Source organism: Parus major, chromosome Z (genome assembly GCF_001522545.3).
Source record: "Parus major isolate Abel chromosome Z, Parus_major1.1, whole genome shotgun sequence".
Lineage (NCBI taxonomy): Eukaryota > Metazoa > Chordata > Aves > Passeriformes > Paridae > Parus > Parus major.
In genome coordinates, this window is record NC_031799.1 from 72807366 (window position 1) to 72822754 (window position 15389).

The 15389-nt window shown below is 46.7% G+C and overlaps 1 protein-coding gene across 2 annotated transcripts in view; it reads right to left on the reverse strand.

Annotated features, from left to right (window-relative positions):
- Positions 1 to 7664, reverse strand: part of VCAN (versican) — an 89976-nt gene extending 82312 nt beyond the window's left edge. For both annotated transcript variants that reach the window (XM_015615090.2, XM_015615089.2), the window contains exons 1-2: positions 7593 to 7664; positions 2474 to 2845 (exon numbers count right to left, since the gene is read on the reverse strand). In XM_015615090.2, the coding sequence (XP_015470576.1) occupies positions 2474 to 2845; positions 7593 to 7662 (442 nt within the window). In that variant the 5' untranslated portion in view covers positions 7663 to 7664. The remainder of the gene's footprint in view (positions 1 to 2473; positions 2846 to 7592) is intronic.
- Positions 7665 to 15389: the final 7725 nt, after the last annotated feature.

Below are 15389 nucleotides of genomic sequence, written 5' to 3' on the forward strand. Positions count from 1 at the left end.
CTTCAGCAGAACTTTGCCAAAGAGTTTTGGCCTACTTAATTTGAGCATAAAATGAGCAGAATAAAAACCCGGTGATAATTTTTGCAGAGCTTCAGCAGCCCCAGCTCCACCCAGGAGAGCTGACCAAAGCACAGTGCTGAACCAGGCTATCCCTCAGCTCTGGAATTCCCTCAGTTAACAGGGAATACCTCACTGCACCCCAGCCAGGACAGGCAGTGCAGAATGCACAGACGGGGAGTACAGTGGATCACGTCTTTTCAAATGGTGCCACTTTGGGGTGCAGGTCCAAAAATAAACAACAGAGATCATTTGTATTTGGAACTAATGGGTTTTTTTTTGGTTTATAAATAGAAGCTGAAATCATAAGAAACCACAAAGAACAGAAGAGCAGAAGATTTGAGCAGCAACATTTACATGAAGTTCTTATGAGTTTTATAAATGCCATTTGTTTACATAATGGAGAAAACTGAGAATGGATGGCACAAATGACAGTCTAGCAAACCAATTTTCCATTTGGATCAAGACTTAGCTTTTTTCCTCTCCCGAAATCCTGACATTAAAGTAGTGATGGAAAAGAACAGTTGCAGAAAGAAAACGGAGTGTGTGAAACTTTCACTGAGGTAAAATCGTAAATCTAAGCAGTTCAACACTTTGCAGTGTTTTTGCAGGAGCAGCAACTACAAAAGCTACAGTACCACCATAAATCATCTGATATTTTATTGTCATAAACGTCTGCTGCTCCTGGATATAGATATGTAGTCAGCAGAACACTTGAAAAAGGGTAAGGAATGACAGGTACACTCGTTATGAAAAGTAATGCTCAAAACAGGATTTCTTTTGCTTTTGTCATTAGGACCTAACAGTTTATGAAGTTATGCAGACATTAATGGCTACACTGATTTATTGTATTTCCAAATTAAAGCCACACCTTCAAATCCTTTTGTCAAATCAATGCCAACAGACTGTTCACATTAGGTTAGGGAGGTTGGAAGAACAATACAGTATTAAGCTCACCAAAAAAGCCTTAGCCAAAGCCATGGTTTCCAGCAGCAGATATTAATGTTTGTTTTGGGATTCATCCACCTGAGTAAATACTGAACTTCCAAAAAACACCAAGCTGCAAAGGGGTGTGCAAGGCAGGGCCCACAGCAAGGTCCATCCCCACAGCTCAGTGTTGTGAAGAGACCTGGCAGAAACCTGGGTCCAGAACCTGCCTGTGCATGGCACAGAGCCTGGGTTGATGCCCTGTCTCTCAGCACAGCCTGTTAGCTCAGGCTCAGTGCCAGCCCAACAGGGCTCTGGAGCAGCCTCTGTGCCAAGCTCCACCAGCAGGTTCCGAGGGCAGAAACATCACATGCTCCTTTGGCCACTCACTCTTTTGTTTTGTTTAAACCCATTCAACACTCCAAGCTGGGGGAAAAGTTTGTGGCAAGCTGGGGAAGGCCCTGGGGGTGCTGGTGACAGCAGCTGGAGCTGGGCAGTGCTGGCACTGCTGAGGCCACACCTCGAGTGCCGTGTCCAGCTCTGGGCCCCTCAGCACAGGGAACTGAGGGGCTGCAGCGTGCCCAGAGAAGGGAACGGAGCTGGGAAGGGGCTGGAGCCCCAGGAGGGGCTGAGGGAGCTGGGAAAGGGGCTCAGCCTGGAGAAAAGGAGGCTCAGGGGGCCCTTCTGGCTCTGCACAAGTCCCTGGCAGGAGGGGACAGCCGGGGGGATTTGGGATCTGCTCCCAGGAACAGGGACAGGAGGAGAGGGAACAGCCTCAGGCTGGGCCAGGGGAGGCTTAGGGTGGGCAGCAGGAAATAGAACTTCACTGAAAGACTGGTCAGACATTGGAATACACTTCCCAGGGAAGTAGGGGTGTGATCATCCCTGGGAGAGTTCCAAAAATGTTTGAATGTGGCATTTGGGGGCCTGGGTTAGTAGTGAATATGGCAGTGCTGGGTTAATGCTTGGACTTGATAATCTTAAATGTCTCTTCTCCAACATCAATATTCTGAAACTCCTGTCTCTTCTCTCAACACAGGGACTTCCCACTCTCAAAATTTTGGAGGCTATTTCCTAATAGAGATGGCAAGCAAACTGTTATCACTGCCTGCCCCATATTTAGCAAACACTGCCCTATCTCTTTTCTTGCAGCTTCTCCCAGAAGTGTTTTCCTTCTGCCCATCCAAAATTTATTACTGGCCAAAAAGAAGCACTTCCTTCAAGCTTGATGTTCCTTTCCCAGAAAGAGTGGCTCCCACTTTTGATGGCATAGTTTAGGACATCAAGACAGGCCAACTACAGCCTCAGTGGCTTCTTTTCATCCTAAGTTTTCATCCTCTCCATCATAAGTTGCTTCTTTTCGCCCTACTCAAAGGGCAAATCGCTAAAGACACTCCTTTAAATCCTCTCTAGTTTTGTGTTAATTACTAAGTTTCGCTGATTTAACTGGATGCACTGCTGGCCACAGATGAAACATTCATATCCTTACCCTCAACAGCCAGAGAGATGATGCCCTGTGTGTCCTCCACGCCGTACATGACATCGCAGCGATAGACCCCGGCATCGCTGGCGCGCAGCTTGGAGAAGGTCAGCGAGGCGTCCCCACTCTCCTCGGAATGGCTCGGGACAGACACCCTGTCCTTGTAGCTCTGGCCTATTTTGATGTTGCCATTTTGGGCCACCAGGACCGTGGTTTCCTTGGCATCCTTCCCGCTTTTGTCCAGTTCCACCTTGGACCATTTGATCCGGAGGTACTCAGCGGCGTAGCTGGAGGATATGGTGGGTGTGGTTGAAAAGAAGCATGGCAGGACTGAAGTTCCAGAGAGAGATCCCTTGACCAGGGTTTTTTTTTCTGCTTTAACTGGAAAAAAGAGGAGAGGGCGAGGAGGGAGAAAGGAAAAATCACGTTAGTGTAATTTGTAAGAGCAAAATCAGAAACAGATATATTTCATTGTTAAGTAATGATTCACTAATGCAAAGCCTGAAATCCATGGACCTTAGCTGATTTGTAAACAGGACTGGGGAATATAAACTGAACAAGAGTTTGTATCAATCTTTGTACACCTTAGGCTGATGATGGAGCATATTTCTCTTTGGGAAAATTTCATTCTGACTTATTTTCTCCATTTGTTATGGTCACCAAGTAATTAACCTTTGGAGACTGGTCTGAAATTTTAGGTGACAGATGAACTGTAAGAGCCATTTCTTCAATTCACAGGGGGAAGACCTATCTGAGTGAAAAATGATGAGTTACCTCACTGGCCAAAACCCTGAATGGAGGGGGGCTGCTGGAGTTCACACCTTGCCTGGCCTCACAGCAGCTGTTCCTGTCCTCAGAAGGAAACACAGCCCATGGCTTTGCACCCCTGTCACCCCTGACCCCACTGTTCTCTCAGGGGTTAATTCTTTTTATGTGCCGAGACAAAGCCTTTCCAGTGAGAGTCTCCCAAACAGTCACTCTTTCAAAGTTGTTTTCCTTGTAGCCTCAGGGCCTTTAACACATTGCAGAAATGAAATATTTCAGGATGTAAAAGCAAAGGAGGAAGTAAAGCATGCAGAAAGTCCCTACTTGGCTGAGACTTGACATGATCAGGACTTTTATCATTTTTTATGTCATCTCCAGCTGCAAACATTTCACAGTGAAATGCTTCCATCTGACAATATCCTGAGGGGGAAGTTGACTACTATTCATCCAAGCTGCACACTGCAACTGAAGAGAGGGTTTCTGATGGATTTACCTTTTTTATCTGATGTTACTTCATGACACATAATGGCTTAATGAAGATCAAAAGCTGATGCACAACTGTGACTATTTTATTACTTTTACAGTCCTTCACTCTAACATTTTTGAAAGGTAGAACATGATCATTATTTTGAAGGGAGCCAGAATTCATAAAATTTAGATATATAATAACTTAAAAATAGCCATCAAGAGAGTGATACATAAAACAGGAGACACCAGTAGATGAAAATTATCTGTTCATCTATAATAAAAAATATCACTCTCCATAAAGAGTAGAAGATTGAAGGGTGGGATGGAAGGGTGGGCAGAGATAATTTAAGAAGAGGAGCAAAAAGGGGCAAGAAAAAAAAGAAGGGGGGGAAGAAAAAAAAATAGAAAACATAAAAGAAGGGGGGGATGAAGGAAAAAAAGAAGAAAAATGTAAAATTTCTCATTAATCTGATTATTCTTATCAGAGACAGATGGTTTTCCACAGGACAAAGTCTTAATGGTACTATCTAAACAGGTTTAATACAAGAGGCATCAGCTTAATGCCCAAGCATTTCAATAATAAAGTGCTAGCCAGAAAAAGAGAAAAATGGACTGACAGGGAAGATACAGAATTCTGAATGGGAGTTCTTGAGTCCTTTCCACCCTTGACTACCAAACTAGAATTCCTTGGGCACACAATTCAGATAAGAGTCAAGATGACAGCAGCAAAACTGATTAAACCAGAGAACTTTTATATCACTTTATTTTATTGAAATCTAACCACAGTTACAGTGGTTAGAGATAAAGAAACAGAATGAATTCTCAGTTCTTTCAGTTGTGATGGAATTCCTGCCAAATTGCACAGGTGGGAGATTAAAATCAGTCTCAAAATATTTAGAATTTATTATGATCTCTTGTCATCTATACACCTTACAGGAACTTTCTTCTGAAATGAAGAATGACTTAATTATAATTTTACTGACTGACAGAACTTTAATAAGCCTTTTAAGAACATTGTTTCTGATTATGAGTGACCTGGAATATCAGCGCTGAACCCTGAGGAAATTTCCTCCCTTTAAAATTCGTGTCTTCACATCAGCCAGCTGGAAGCCTTGGCAAACAACATGTATCATCCTGATATGCAGACTAGATCCAGCCTAAATTAATTCCCAGAACAGAAGATTCTGTGTAGCTGCAGTTCTGCCCAACTGTAGAAAGCATTATATCACACTTTATAAAAAACTATTTGTTGTGGTGAGGGGAGGGAAGAAGGAGAAGACAAGAAGAAGGAGGAGGAGGAGGAGGAAGGAGGAAGAGATAGTTGTTCCCTACAGAAAAATAAAGTATTTGGCTGACATAATATCTGGAATACAAGATTAAGTGATGTTCCTGCACAGCTCCAAAAAGTTTGGTTTCTCTCAGCAGTCGTAATTAATGTTAGTTTGGCAGAAGTTACTGACTAATGCAGAAGCTGTCAGTATCTTATATTAATCCATATAACACTTTTTTTTTCCCCCTTTAGCATTTTTGCTAAGCTTATATTCCATGTCAGCCCCTATCAATGGGATGTGGCAGACCAAAGACACATAGCTGGGTGTCTTCCTTTTGAGGCAGGAAGAAAGGAATTCTTGCTTGAGAACAAAGTCTCTTTTCTCCAAAATGTGTTCACTTGTTCTGTGGTCCTACAATTCTTAAAGTTGGAGCCTAGGTAATTTTTTAAAAGGACAGAATTCTGCCTGTCTGCATCCCATTAACCACAGTGCCTAGGCCAGTACATCTGCAGTGGACAAGGAGTCTGAAGAAAACAGTGCCCTGCATGGTGTGACACTGCTTAGAGGAGTGAATTTGCCACATAATTGAGTTTAACTGAACAGAATGTTGCTGCTGACTATGCAGACAAACCCCACATGCTTAAAGAATAAAATATTCTATTTATTTTTAGCTAAATTTATGGGGGGAAAAAAAAATGTTGCATCTCATTTTTCAGTTCATCAACAACCTGCTGGGACATATGGTACATTGCCCTGTCTAGCAGCAGAAATAGAAAGGATCAGTGAAATTGTGTGTTTTGTCAATCTAGCTACCAGCACTGAGCCTAAGAGAAGCCTTTTCATTAACCACAAGTCTTTTGGTGAAGATAATAATGAATTAAAATGAGTGAAACTTGTAGGAAACGCTGACAGGTAATGGACTGAGACCCAAAAAAAACCTTCCCTGAGTTCTTTACCAGGTGGTTTTTGGTCTGAGCAAGCAGAATAAGAAAAGGATGTGCAGAGTGATGGAGAACTACTTTTATACTCTGAAAGACACTCACAAGGAGCCAGGCAAATGCAAATCTCAGCTGCAGAACTCTACAAAATGCCACAATTGGTCACTCAAAATAGGTAGGAAGAACTCCAGCATTGATTATAACCACAAGGTCCAGGTTGTGAACCACAACAGTAATAAGCTGGGAATTGGTGTTTCACAAAAGATTTAAAGGCTTCAATTTTAAATCCAAGTTAAGGATCTAAAAAGAAAAGGTTAAAACTTAGGGTGTCTATCTCTTCAGAATGCCAAGATGTATTTACTTTTTGGAGTATTTTTAAACAAAAGCCATACTTATATAAAGATTGTGTGTAGTCTTCTAAAACTCGTCCTCAAAAATATTTTTGCACCAAGTGACTTTTCAACAAAACATAAAGACATGAGTTGGTCCCACAGATTCTTTGGGATCGTGAACTAGATCAACCCACAAAAAAGGAAAATTTTTTTTCATTCTTGCTCTCCTCACTGTGGGCATAGCTTGAAAATGGTTAAGACTGTAGGGCAAAAGAATGGCCCCAACATAAAAAGGAAAAACTCCACAAAGTTCACAGTGTGTTCTGGGAACATCAAGGTCTTTCTGAATTTCTTTGGAAAAAATTTCAGCAAATAAGGATGGGTCACAACCTGGTCTACATTCCAAAGAATGGGACATTAATAAAAAACTCCTAAGTAACAAGAATTCCACTCTGGAGATAAGATGAGCCATTTAAGATGCAATAAAAGGTGGAGTAAGTGAGAGGACATGTGAGGATGCCATCCCACATTCTACAACTCTGGGAATCCGTGTGACTCCTCCCCACGTACAGTGCTGCCCTCTCAATCCCTGTATCCCTGAATTCTGCATTTGTGCAGGGCACTGAGTCAGGTCTGTGGTCCGATCCAGACCTTTCTTCCTTATAGCCAGTGTAAATCTATTATCTTTTTTTTTTTTTTTCTTTTTAATTATTGGTTCCACTCATGAACCAGTCCTTTTCTTTATCATTCAGGACTACTTAAAGATGCTACTAGCAAGTCTTCCAGCTAGGTGGGGAAAAAAAAAAAAAAAAAAAGTAGTAAATTCGATTTTCCCAAAGGCTAAAATCAGTTTGAGGAGTTCCTGGAAAGAAAGGGGAAAGAAAATAAAGAAAATCTTGCTTTGAGACTTGGGAAAACTGCTTTCCCAATTTTGTGAGTCTGCAGCAGCTGTTGGGACATTTCCCTTACTGGAGACCTGACCCAAACTTTCAAATAACCCTGGCAACCACACATGGATACATACTCCAGTTTTAGCTTGCAATCACCAAAAGAAGTAGTAAGGGTTCCTTCCTTTCCACCCAAACCTGCAGCTGCCCTAACACCTCCTAGTTCCTGACCCCAGCAGCCAAGGAACCTAGCCCAGCTCAGCTCATGGCAGCCCAAGCACAACAGATATAAATCATCACCGCCTTGTGGAGGACACAGAAATTAAATTGGTGATACAGTGCAGCATGGCAGAGACAGAGACAGTCAATTTCCTGAGTTTGGGCTGTTTCCTCAGTCCTGTGAAATGCCCTACCAATTAGACCACTAAATTAATTTTAATGAAACATTCTGTGTACAGAAGACTTACCTTTAGGTAGCATATATGTTATAACTAACGTAGAGTACATCCATAAGATACTTTTTATACTTAACAACATCTTGACCTAGAAATGAAGAACAAAGTAGTAGGTGATTAGTATTGAACTGTGTCCTTAGCAAATGTTGTAACTCAGCACATCAGTATTTGTCACTGCTATCAGAAGCAGTCCTTCCTCCTTTCAGGGCATCTTCATTTAACAGTTTATGGCAGAGATTTATTATAATGACCATGTGCCTCCATGGAATACAGATTTATAATTCTCTGACATGTCAGTTTCCTTTGGCTTGCTTCTCACTTTCCTTTTCAGGCTCCACCTTCCAACAGCTGGAAAGCTCTTCACATGTGTCATATGTATGCAATAACAAATTGCATGTTCACAACATTATTTCTCAGTTTTCATTTCGGTTCAGTAGTTACACATGTTGAACCTGTAAATATCCCCAAAATTACAAAAGCATTGCAAGACACACAAACAGCAACGACTACAAAGGGTTTATAAATAGTCCCTCACCCATACAGTTACACATGTGTGATATGAACATCCCAACATAAGAAATTACTTTCAGCAGCAGTTTGTCAAAACGCTGACAAATTTCTATCACGACCTTGATTTTCCTGATATTGCTGCAAAATCTGCAAGCTGAGCTCTTCTCTTGGACAAGTAACCAAGCTGACAGGTTTTCTCCTGTTCAAGAGAGCTTGCAGTTGAACTGCCTTAAGGATGAGTGAAGCAGAGATTTAACAGACGTGTACCTGCACTGCACAAATGTACAATTTAAAACTTCCACTTTTAAAAACTCCACAGGCTGCACCGAACATGACAGCAAAGACACATGAAGAGGCAGCTTCAGAGAACTCCTGGTGACGTGTTCAACCTCAGGACGGTTCTCTCCACAGCTCACAGCTGCAGCCCAAGCTCCACATGAGTCTGTGTGAACTGGCACACGTCCTGTAACGTCTGAGCAGCACGGGAAAGACGCAAAACATCTCCAACCAAGCCTTTCCAGTGAAGCAAGTTAAAAATTCCCACCCAACAGAGCTGAAAACCCCAGAGCCTTTCATTCCCTGTACATGGATGGCCAGAGCCAGCTGGTTGTGCTGGGAAACATGTGCTACAACCTATTCCCTGGGTGTGGAGGGAGAAATGCAGCTGCTTTACACAGAGCAGGCTGCACACTGCCAAGGACGCCCCATCTCTGCTGCAGCTATTCAGGACAGCTGAGTGTAGAGTGTGATATCACTTATTTTGCAACATGAACTTCATGGAATTTGCACTTTTCACAACTGGGTCCCAAGCTAGAACCAGGACTTCATTCAGTTTAAGCCCTACATGCCATAAAACTTCTGAAGACCCTAACATCTACCCACCCCTCAATACCACTCAGCCAGACTTGTATCTCTTCCTAAGTTTACAAGCTGCACGTGGAGAAAACGAAAGTGGCTATTTATTAGCTAACTTTAAAATTGTATACCGTGCCCTGGTGCAAACTCCCTACAGAAGGTTGTTATGAGTGAGGAGGTTGCACAAGATCAGAGCTGCAGACATCAAAGTCCTCTGAATGCAATGGACCAGCTCTGAAATACAGTCACGTGCTTGCTTAGATAAACACTTAAGTGATCCTCATTATTACACAACAATTAAAAGAAAAAGTGATGTCAGTCTGAGCCTACAGATGTGCAGAAAGACCTTCAATATCTGTATCCCAAAAATGCTGGAAGCCTCAAGCACCAAAACCACTGGAGTGAAGTTCCTATGGTAACACGAGAGCTCTAATGAGAGCATGAGAAGAAGACTGACAGAATTCTCCACCTTCCAAGGTGCTGAGTGAAGGACCTGCCTGCAAGACAAAGTTCTGGCCCCTGGGAGAGCTGAGTGGCTCCAGACCTTTGGAGATGTTCTGCCCACATGTGCTCCCATGCGTCACACACTGGCCACATCCACACTGAAGCCAGTGTCCAGAACAGAATGTTTACAAGTTCAGCTCTCCATGTTTACCCATAAGTTTTATCTCCCTCCTTCCCCTGAAGGCAACCTTGCCTTTTGGGACCAGAATCAAGACAATCAAAGAAACCGGACAAGGAAAAGAACAAAGTATTTTCTTTTTCCCGACAGTGGGGGTGTTGCACCTAAACATTTTGCATTTTGCAACCACCTGGCTCACTTCCCTGGCTCTGACCTGGAATACCTGGGTGCCTGGCATGTGTCAGTGGAAGTCTGTTGCCCCTGGAAGTTCATTGCAATTGCTGTCATAACACAACTGCTTCCATGTTTGGTAAGAACACAAACCCTGCTGCTACGCTTCCAGTCACCAAACACAACACACACAGCCACAGGGATAGATGGGAACAGAAAGGCAACTGTGGAAGGGCAATTTTCAAGGTATCCATGGGAACAGAAGAGAACATTCCTGGCTGTGATGGCTCCTAGCCTTTTACTGAGTAGGGCAGTGAACCTGCTGCACCAAGGGTTCAGATAGTTCCAAAAAATTGCACTGTTTGAGCACACTGAACACGAGACACTTGCCAAAAATCCCCACTTGACTTGGAAAACCACCTCCTTACTTTTTATAAATCTTCTTTACCCTAATATGCTCACTTAACCAATGAAAAACCCTGGGAGAACGGTCTGATTTTTAGCCCTTAGGGTCAGGAGTGTGGCTCCCACACAACCCCTCCACTCCTGAGGGCTGGTTTTCATGCTCCAGGCCTTGGTGGGTTCCCATAAACGTTCCCGGGGTGCCAAGTGCTGCTCCCCTCCAGCTGCCAGAATCAAAGGTGAAATTACCCCTCCCACCCTCTCCAAACATGCAGACCATAACAGCAGCACCTTGCTCAGCCCCACAGGGCAGCCTGTCTTAGGAGGAGACAGAGTTCTGCAGGCCTGGTGCCAAAAGTCCTCCTCAGGACCCACACGTGAGGCAGAGGTTGCTGCTTACACCTCACCCCGATTCCTGCCCACATTTCCAGGCTCTTGGATGTGACTGCTCCTGCCCCTCTGCTGGAAGAGGCTGCAGCAGGCTGTGCTCTCTTGTAGCTAAATCCCTGCTCTGAAGCAGGTTTGAGTTTCCCATTCCCACACTCTGCAGTTCACAGAAGTCTGCTGTCTGGCTGCTGTAGTGCCCCTAAGTCCACTGCAATTAGCCAAAATCCATCTAAACATACCTTTTTCCACAAGATTTTTTTTTTTTCCCCCTTGGTGTCACTACACCCATAGTAAAAGAAATCCATAACAGGATGGACACAGTGAGCAAACCTTGCCAACTCAAGCTGCAACTCTTGAGTAAGTGTTTAATTTCCACCTCCTGCTAAAAAAGTAACTCACTTGACGCGACCAAACCTGGGTTGCCCTGCTGGCTGGTTTCCAACTGGGTTGATCCATTTTATTAGGAGCTACTACAGGCAGATGGATCTACAGTAGGAATTTGTGTTACATTTCTAAATGGGATGCAACCCTGAGTGCAGCATCCTTTAACCAATAGATGCCAAAGTCCTGGACAAACTTCACATCTTTGAAAACTAGGAGTTCTCTCTGTGGGGAAAGAGCATGGCTCCTGTTTTTGCAGGCGCTGCTACCTTCCCTTACTACAGCAAAAACTCAGAGGAGCAGTAAGTTCTGACCAAATTCCAGCTTGTGTTTAGTTTGCAGTGTAAGCTTGATCTCACACCAATGCTATTTTAATTTAATCAGATGGGAGAACATCATGTCTCCCTTTCTGTTTAAAACTCCAGGTTCAGAAAGTGAATTGTCCTGGTGTGGAAGAGACTAAAGCTTGCTATCCTAAAATACTCCTAATTTTTCTGAAGCTGAGACAATGAGGAATTAGCCATTTTCACAGAGGTAACAATGTCTCTAAAATCTGCAACTTCTCAGGTCACACTGAGATTGGTTCTGCACATGCTCTGCAGCTGCATTGTGAAATCTGGATATGTTCCTTCAACACGTAAAAAGCAGCCTCTGCCCATCTGACCCTCATAGCGAAAGTCAGAATGACATAAAAGATTAAAAGCATAAAAAAAATAAGAGGGTGGGACTCAACAGAACCCAGCACTAGAGAAGAGAAGGAAGGCTGTTCATTCTAATGGGTAAAACAGTAAATTACAGTTTCCAGTGGGACCCGAACAAGCTAGAAGTGACCAATCCCAGTCACACCACATCCCTTGCTACCTTGCAAGCTCTGAAGGCTTCACAGGTGCCATCCTTCCTCAAATGCACACATTCTGCACTTTTTTTTTATTTCTGCAGTCCTTTGATCCTGGTACTGTAAATTGCTGGCATGTATCCGCCTCACCATCAGCAATGCCTACTCAACTTTGGCAGCTCCACCACCTCTCTGCCGCGTGATAAATTAGCCCACTGTGCCGACACATGGAGCATCAGCCTGCATCCGATTCATCAGTGGCCCCCGCTTGGCCCATTACCCCTTGGAAAGGCGCTCCCAAAGCCTTGGAGGAGGTGTTTAGGGTGTGCATCACCCCTTCCTCATCACCTCCAGCAGCTGGGGCGGAAACTCCTCCAGGCTGAGTTTTTGCGGTGCTGCCTTCAGGCTGGAGCACAGACAGGAGCAGTGACCAGAGCACAGCGTGTTCTGCCGCTCCTGGCTGCAGCAGCTGCTGCCTCGGGACATCCCTCACAACCCTGTGCTTTTATGCCAGGAGCAGCTCTAGGCTCTGGGACAGCCACGCAGAGACACAGTGGAAAACTGCCAGAGACAGCGCGTGGAGGAGCAATGAGCACACTCTGCTCCTTCTGCATCACCCCAGCTCCACCTTCTCGCTCCTGCCTTCCAGAAACATTGAATATCCCGAGCTGGACACACAGGCATCACCAAGTACAGCTCCTGGCCCTGCACAGGACACTCTGACAATCCTCTGCTGTGACTGAAAGCATTGCCTGAGTGCACCTTGACCTGTCTGACCCGGTGCCCTGATGAGCTTGTTCCAGGAGAGCTGAGGGCTTCTCCTGCCCATCTCTCTCAAGCATCTGCACTGGTGAAGGGAGCAAGAGGTGGAAACCATGTGAAGGTGTCATTCATGGCGCCCAGAGGTGTGACCCCGCACTACCATCATGGGGTTAGGCACCAGGACACCCCTGTGGGCTCCAACACAGCTCCTCAGTGCCTCTGGGGCTTCACCCAGTGCCACTGTTGGGCACAAGAGCAGCCGTGGGTGCCCTCAGCTCGCTCTGCCATCCCCACAGCCCCACTCACACCTCACACCTCCAGCCCAGGCACTGAGGGGCTGCCCAGAGTCAGAAATACAACACTCCCACCCCGCTGCCCATGGGCACTGCCTGCTCCTGTGGCACAGAATCAAAGGATGGTTTGCATTGGAAGGGACCCCAAATCCCCCCCATTCCCACCCCATGCATGGCAGGGCCATCTCCCAGTGTCCCAGGAGCTGCCAGCCCCAATGTCCAGCCTGGCCTTGGGCACTGCCAGGGATCCAGGGGCAGCCCCAGCTGCTCTGGGCACCCTGTGCCAGGGCCTGCCCACCCTGCCAGGGAACAATCCCTGCCCAAGATCCCATCCAGCCCTGCCCTCTGCCACTGGCAGCCATTCCCTGCCTCCTGGCCCTGCAGCCCTTGGCAATTGTCTCTCTCCACCTTTCCTGCAGCTCCTTCAGGCCCTGTGAGGCCACAGTGAGCTCACCCCAAAGCTTCTCCTGTCCAGGCTGAACAACCCCAGTTCTGCCAGCAGAGCTGCTCGATCCCTCATCCTGGAGCCTCCTCTGGACCCACCTCTTGTGCAGAGGACTCCCAGGGTCAGATGGGGAGTGCGACTGGGGCTTTTATCAAGGGGGCGTTGGGTATTTTAAATTATTTTATGACGGCGGTGATTTGGGGAGTTTTTTCCCCTCACGGAGCCGGGCCCGGAGCCCTCTGGCGGGAAACCGGCGGCCGCGGGGCTGCCATACCGCCGCTCGCCGCCCGGGGGCGCCGCGGGGCCGCCGCGCCCGCCCCGTTCCTCGACAGCGGCCGCGCCCCCGGGCCGGGACCGGGCCCACGACCCCACGGCGGGACCGAACCCGCCGCCCCAGAAAGGTACCGAGCCCACCACCCCAAAACCGGGACTAAACCCGCGATCTCCCGGCAGACATGCGGCACGGAGATCCCCCCACAGCCCAGCCTTGCCACAGGCTGCCCCCGCCCCGGCAGCGCGGGACCGCGCCCGCCCCGTCCCGGCGAGCCCCGCCGAGCTAACTCGCTCCGTGTGGGGGAGGAAACTTCCCCCTTCCCTCAGACCGAAAGGCCAAAAAAAAAAAAAAAAAAATTAAATTAAAAAGGCACGGAAATCAAGGCGATCTCTGAACCCACACAACATTTATGCTCTCCCATCCTGGGATGGGTTTTTGGTGGGGTTTTTTTTGTTCATTTGGGGTTTTTTGTTGGGTTTTTTGGGGGGTTTTTTGGTTTGGTTTTTTTTTTTTTTTTGCAGCGCGTTACAACGCTCACGCCTCAATTAACAGAAAAAAAAAGGGAAAGAAAAGAGAGGGAAAGGTGGAGGGAGGAGAAGAAAAAGGGAAAGGGAAAGGAAAGGAGGAAAAAAGGGAGGGAAAGGGAAAAAGGGGAAGGGAGGGAAAAGGGACAGGGCAGAAAGGAAAGTGGTGCAAAAACGGGTGGGGAAAAGGAAGAAAGCGGTGTGGGGCGGAAACAAAAAGAAGGGGAAGAAAAGGAAAAGGGGTAAAGAGAGAAGGAGACGGGAAAGGGGAAAGGAAAGGAAAGGGGGGAAGGGGAGAAAAGGAAAGAAGGAGAAAGAGGATGAAAAAGGAGGAAAGAAGAGGATGGGGGAAAGGGAGAAAAAGCGAGCAAAACGGGCGATAAGAAGTGAGAAGGGGAAAACAAAAAAATAATAAAAAAAAAAAAATAAGAAGAAGAAGGAAAAAAAAAAGCCACGGGGGCTTAATCCCGAGAGCCGGTGCAAGGAGGGAGGGAGAGGGGGTGGCCGGGAGGACGTGACCAGGGGGACAATGAGGGCCGGCCCCCGCCCGCCGCCCCTTTGTGTGGGGACGGTGCCGGGGGCCGGCGGAGGCTGCCGCGGTCCCGCTGCCGTCCCCTCACACACACACAGACACACACACACACACACACACCCGCTCCTTCCCGCCGTCGGAACTCCCTGCTTGCCCTCCGCCGTGCTCTCACTTTTCCTTTGTAACACAAAGGCGAAATCCCGGGCAGCGGAGGGGGAAGGCACAGCCCGTGCCCCAGAAACTGGACGTGGGTGTAAGAGGGGGCGTTTTGCTCCACTGACCTTGCGATCCTCCTCACCCACCGCCCCCCTTTCCGCAGAGAAAATGTGGCTCGGGGCACGCTGCTCTCTCCGGCTCCTCCGGAGAGATGCTGAGCACCTCAGAGCCGCTCTGCCCTGCGAGCAGCTTTCCAGGAACGTCAGGGGAAGGGATTGGAGAGGGAAAAGAAAAAAAAAAAAAAAAAAGAAAGAAGGATGTGGGGAGCACGCAGGAGTGGAGGATACAGAGCGCACGCTTTTCCCAGCGCTAGGAAACTGGTGGCCAGGGGGGAAAGGTCCGTTCTCGTCGCTCCTGCCACACGGGCGCTTTGTGTACTTAACACCCATAAGGAACAGCTTCCTCCCCTCTCCCTCCGGAGCCCCGTCTCACGCCAAGGTGCGGCTCTACCTTCCCAGCCATCCAAACCACCAGCACCGAGCACTTCTGTCAGGGCTCCCAACCCAAAGTCTTCTATTCCCTAGTTTTCTTTGTTCTCCTCTTTGCACCTTTTTTTTTCTTCTTCTTTTTTTTTTTTTTTTTTTTTTCGGTGGGTTCCCG